Consider the following 5209-nt stretch of genomic DNA (forward strand, 5'->3'; position numbering starts at 1 on the left):
CCATGAAATTCGACGTTGACGCTTTTAGTCCTTCAAGTACGGTTTTGGCCATAACTTTCTCATACGTTGACGAAACTTCACGAAATTTTAACCACATATTCTAGTGAGTATATTTTAGCTTCTCAAAGCTTCGGGTCTGCCAAAAGTTCACTCAGAGGTATAAATTGAACATGTTGACACTTTTGGCCCCTATAGTTTACAATACTTCACTTTTGTGCAATTTCCGCGTCGTATGATCCATGAACCACCCGTTTAAGGTTATAAACATTATGTAGGGTTATCATAGAGTCTATTTATCCATTGTTGACACTTTGGACCCTTACGTTCCATAGTTTTCACCGTTTGTCACTTTTAGTCCCTCTAAAGTTCATTTTCACATACCGGAACCTTATGACACGTGTCAAGACATTATTGGACGAAATTTTTCGAGGTGTTACACCGCTTGTGACACCCAAATACTCTCTAACGGTTTTAACATTGAAAGTCGACTATTTTTCCGAGTGCCAACCCCACCCATATTGACCCGTCTTCATTTTGGTGCCTCTCAGCAACGCCAAAAGCTACATAAACTCCACCAATGCCTCCCTGGTTGTCGGATTGTTCTTCCATTGCCAATCCCACACAGTCACCTCCCCTATTTTTTTTTGTAGTTGTCCGCCACACAAGCCCCATTGTTTGCTGCTATCCTGTACATAATTGGATAGTCATCCATAAGGCATTTGTTCAGAATCCATACATCAACGACATAATCTAATTTTCAACATAATGCACATGTGCATATAATTTAATACAATATCATTTACAATCAACATAATGCACATGTGCATATAATTTAATACAACATCATTTACAGTAAATATAATGCACATGTGCATATCATTTAATATAATATAATTTACAAAGTATATACATCATTTACAGTCAACATAATACCTTTGGTCACAAATCGAATGAACTGTAACTCTTGATGTTCTGTATTTGTAGATGTATTGTGACTGTCAACTGTATTATCAGCAGATGGACCAACAATGTCACCAACAATGTCAGCATCAGATGTATAAGGAGGATTATCAGAGAATGTATGAGGAGGATTATTAGAGAATCTATGAGGAGGAACATCAGATGTGTGAGAATCGATACTTGATGAATCAGAGGATACAGAGGATGCCATATAGATATGAGGAGGATTATCAGAGAATGTATGAGGAGGAACATCAGATGTGTGAGAATCGACACTTGATGAATCAGAGGATGCCATGTAGTGGGTGTAAATGGTGGGTTGTCGTTGTAAATGCTGCTGGAAACACCATCACCGGATGCCACCGCCGTGAATTCCGGTGAGTTATGTGAACGCCATCGGCCACCGTCGTCGATGTATACAAAGTTCTGATCCGATGAATGAAACCCTAACTGTGGATCTGAACAGAGTAGGGCTGTCAACGAACCGAACATTCAGCGAACAGTTCGTGAACCGTTCGGCGGGAAGTTCGTTTATGTTCGTTCGTTTAATAAACGAACGAACATGAACAAGAAGTTTCGTTTGATTAGTTAAATGAAAGAACATGAACAGAGGTCTCGTTCGTTTGATTGTGTTCGTGAACGTTCGGTAAGGTGTTCGTGAACGTGTTCGTGAACATTCGTTAATTTGCGTTCGTATGTTTGTGTTTTAATTGAAGATCTTTGTACTTTCTTATATTTTATTTGTACTTTTTATATTATTAAACTTTTATTTATTTTATTACCCTAACAATTAAACTAGGAAACCCACTTCCACCTTGTTTATGCATCATTTCCCTTTCATTTCTCATTATTTACATAGGCGAATACGATCGACCTTCGTTCCACAATAAGGGATTCAAGTTTGAGTGCTACTCTCTGGCCATCTATCTTTATCCTTTGTCGCGTTGGCCAAATTTATTTGTGTTTGTTTGTGTTCGTGAACTGTTCGCGAACACGCTCATTTCTTTAATGAATGAACACGAACATAAAATCTCGTTCGATAAGTGTTCGTGAACACATTTATTTCCTTAACGAACGAACACGAACAAGGCCTTGTTCGTGTTCGTTCGGCTCGTTTACAGCCCTAGAACAGAGTTGTGAACAGAGGGGCACATGTTTTTATAATAAGTATCACATAATTATAATTTTGCCATGTGTTTACACTGGTTCTTGCGGTTCTCGCAATAAAAGGTGGTTCCTAATGGATCCTTCTTCTCTCTCTCTCTGGTGAGGTTCGGCTAGAAAGTCCAAGTTTCCTAAAAAGTGTAAAAAGTCATAAAACACAATAATTTCAGGCATAAAACACACCTAAAACTCACAAATAATAGAATGAATATTACTAAAACACCATATTCAAACTCTAATAGTCCATAAAAACTTCAAACGCACCATCGTATAACTATGAATATAAAACACAAAATGCTAAACAACATAAAACACAATAATATTTGTCATTCCATAATCAGAGCCTTAACATCTAAAACACAACACAAAACCCACATACATGATGTTTTAGTAATCTTCATCATATTATTTGTGGGTTTTTGGTGTGTTTTATGGTTGACACTATGGTGTTTTATGACTTTTTACACTTTTTAGGAAATTTGGACTTTCTGGCCAACTCCTAGCCTATATATATATATATATATATATATATATTAAATTTTCATAGTACCCATCGCTGAAAGCCTGAAATTTATCAAATCAATGAGGTTTTTTTCATTTACCTCAACCCAGAAACAAAAAAATAATAATAATAAATAAAAATAAAAACTAGAAAGTAATATACAAGTTTAGGTGTGGGGTATGTTTAACGAAACGAGTATACGGAGTGGGTGCGGCAAAGGGGCGGCAAACGAGTTTGCCGCGCGGCAAACACCGCCGCCGACAAACTTTGGTCGCGGCAAAACTTGAAGAGCGGTAACCCTTTGCCGAGCGAGGAAGAAGAGAGAGAGTGAGGGAGCAGGAGAGAGAGAGGGAGTGTATGAGAGAGAGGGTGTTGTGGGGTGGGGTCCATGCCATCTCTCAACCAATCACACCTTTTTCCTTTTTTTTTAAAAAAAAAAGTTTACCACTTCACCAAGTGTTTAAACCATTGCCAACACTTTTCACCAAAGTTTAAACACTTTTCACTGATTGACGTGGCACACTCTCATTGGTTGATTTTTTAGTTTGCCACTCCAAAGTGTTTAACCACTCCTTAGGGTATAAGGAGTGGTTAAACAGTTTAGAGTGGCAAAACATTGAACCGACCAATCAGAGCGTGCCATGTCAATTTGGCAAAAGTGTTTAAACTTTGCTGAAAAGTGTTGGCATTGGTTTAAACACTTGCTGAAGTGGTAAACTTTTATGATTATTTTTTTTTTTTTGCAATAATTAATTTAATATAAATAAATAAAAAACAATAAACTTTCATAATAAATTAAATTAAAAACATCAAAGTTACACTAAATTAAAAAACAATAAAATTACATTAGCATGAAACAATTTAAACTAGTCTTCGTCGGAATCGGCCAAAAGATGGGGCAAATCTTGACTTGCGAGATGATCTATGAGATCGTGTTTGAGTCTCCAATGGGTGTCTTCATTCAACAATTCGCCCAACACCGTATCGTCTAGAGCCGGCTCGACCGGAGGATCCCGAATGTGCACCGGTGCTATCGCCTTTCCATCGTCTTTCAAAATCATGTTGTGTAAAATAATACACGTGTACACGACATTCCTAATTTTTTTAACCGATCTTGCTCGCATCGGTCGACTCAATACACCCCATTTCCCCTTCAAAACACCAAAAGCCCGTTCGACGTCTTTCCTTGCCGCCTCATGTTGCCTCTTGAATTTCTTTTCGTTTACTTCGTGAGGGTAAGGGATAGACTTCACAAACACGGACCACGAAGGGTAGATTCCATCCACGAGCAAATAACCACGTTTGTATAAATGGTTGTTAACGTAAAATGGACATTTTGGCGCGGTTCCATTTCGTTCCGTTAAAAATAACGGAGATTGTTGTAGAACATTGATATCGTTTTGAGAACCCGGTGGACCGGCAAAAGCATGCCAAAACCATAAGTCTTGAGAAGCAACCGCTTCGAGCATAATAGTCGGGTATCTATGATCTTCTCGCATGTATTGGCCTCGATACTCTGTCGGACAAAAACGCCAAACAAAATGGGTGCAATCAAGGCTACCGAACATACCTGGAAGGTGATGTTTTTCCTCATGAGCTTGGTATAAAAGTGCCATGTCGTGGCTTGTCGGTCTACGTAAGAACTCTGGACCATATATTTTGCAAACCGTGTCACAAAAATATTCTAGGCACTCGCGGGAAGTTCTTTCGGCCATATGCAAGTACTCGTCGTTCTCGTCTGGAGTGTTTCCAGTTGCGAGCTGTTTAATAGCCGATGTCACCTTTTGCAAGGGCGTAAAGCCCTTCCTACCTCGCGCATCGGGGGCCTCTACAAACCACGGGTCGTTCTCTTCCACATCGGACACAATTTGTAGAAACAAACGTTTTGACATACGGAACCTATGCCGAAAGATATCTTCGTTGTACTTCGGGTCTTCGACAAAATAATCCGCCATGAGTGTCTCATGCCCCTCCTCACGTTGACGTTCAATATATCTCCTTCGGTTAGATGTGCCGGTATCTTGAAGTTCGGCTTCTTCGATAAGATTTTGAAAAAAAAGAATGCTACTATCGGATGAATCGTCGCTACTCATGGGTGGGAACCATAACGGGGGGAGGTCATCCGCCATTTTGTAAGATAAACTTTTTGAAGGAATTGGTTTGTATGAGTATTTGGAAAGTATATGGTTAAATGGTGTGTGTTATATATATATAGAGTGTAATTTTAAAAAAAAAAATTATTTTTTTTTATTGTAAACGGTCATATGACCGTTGGGGTGGCCCCCCCCCCCTTTTGCTTTCTCCTTTCTCGCTCGGTATTCCCTCACCGCCTTTGAAGTTTTGCCGCGATGGATGTTGGTTGGCGGCGGTGTTTGCCGCGCGGCAAACGGCTTTGCCGCCCCCAACTCTCAACCACACCGTATGCCCTTACACCCTAAACTATCTATCAACTTACATATACATGAACGTAAACAATGGGGTTGCTATAGATTTACTGCTTTCTCTCACAAGATATAAGGGAGGACCTAAAGTGAGAATCAGAGGAACTAATTTGATTAAGATGCAATGTTCGCACAAGGTTTT

General features: G+C 39.3%; 1 protein-coding gene across 1 annotated transcript; it reads right to left on the minus strand.

Moving 5' to 3' along the window:
• Nucleotides 1-3492: 3492 nt before the first annotated feature.
• Nucleotides 3493-4755, minus strand: LOC110932359. The gene is made up of 3 exons (XM_022175701.1): nt 4197-4755; nt 4015-4142; nt 3493-3873 (listed from the first exon to the last, which is right to left on the minus strand). Exons 1-3 carry the CDS (start codon nt 4753-4755, stop codon nt 3493-3495), a joined length of 1068 nt encoding a protein of 355 aa, XP_022031393.1.
• Nucleotides 4756-5209: the final 454 nt, after the last annotated feature.

Source organism: Helianthus annuus, chromosome 3 (assembly GCF_002127325.2).
Source record: "Helianthus annuus cultivar XRQ/B chromosome 3, HanXRQr2.0-SUNRISE, whole genome shotgun sequence".
Taxonomy (NCBI): Eukaryota; Viridiplantae; Streptophyta; class Magnoliopsida; order Asterales; family Asteraceae; genus Helianthus; species Helianthus annuus.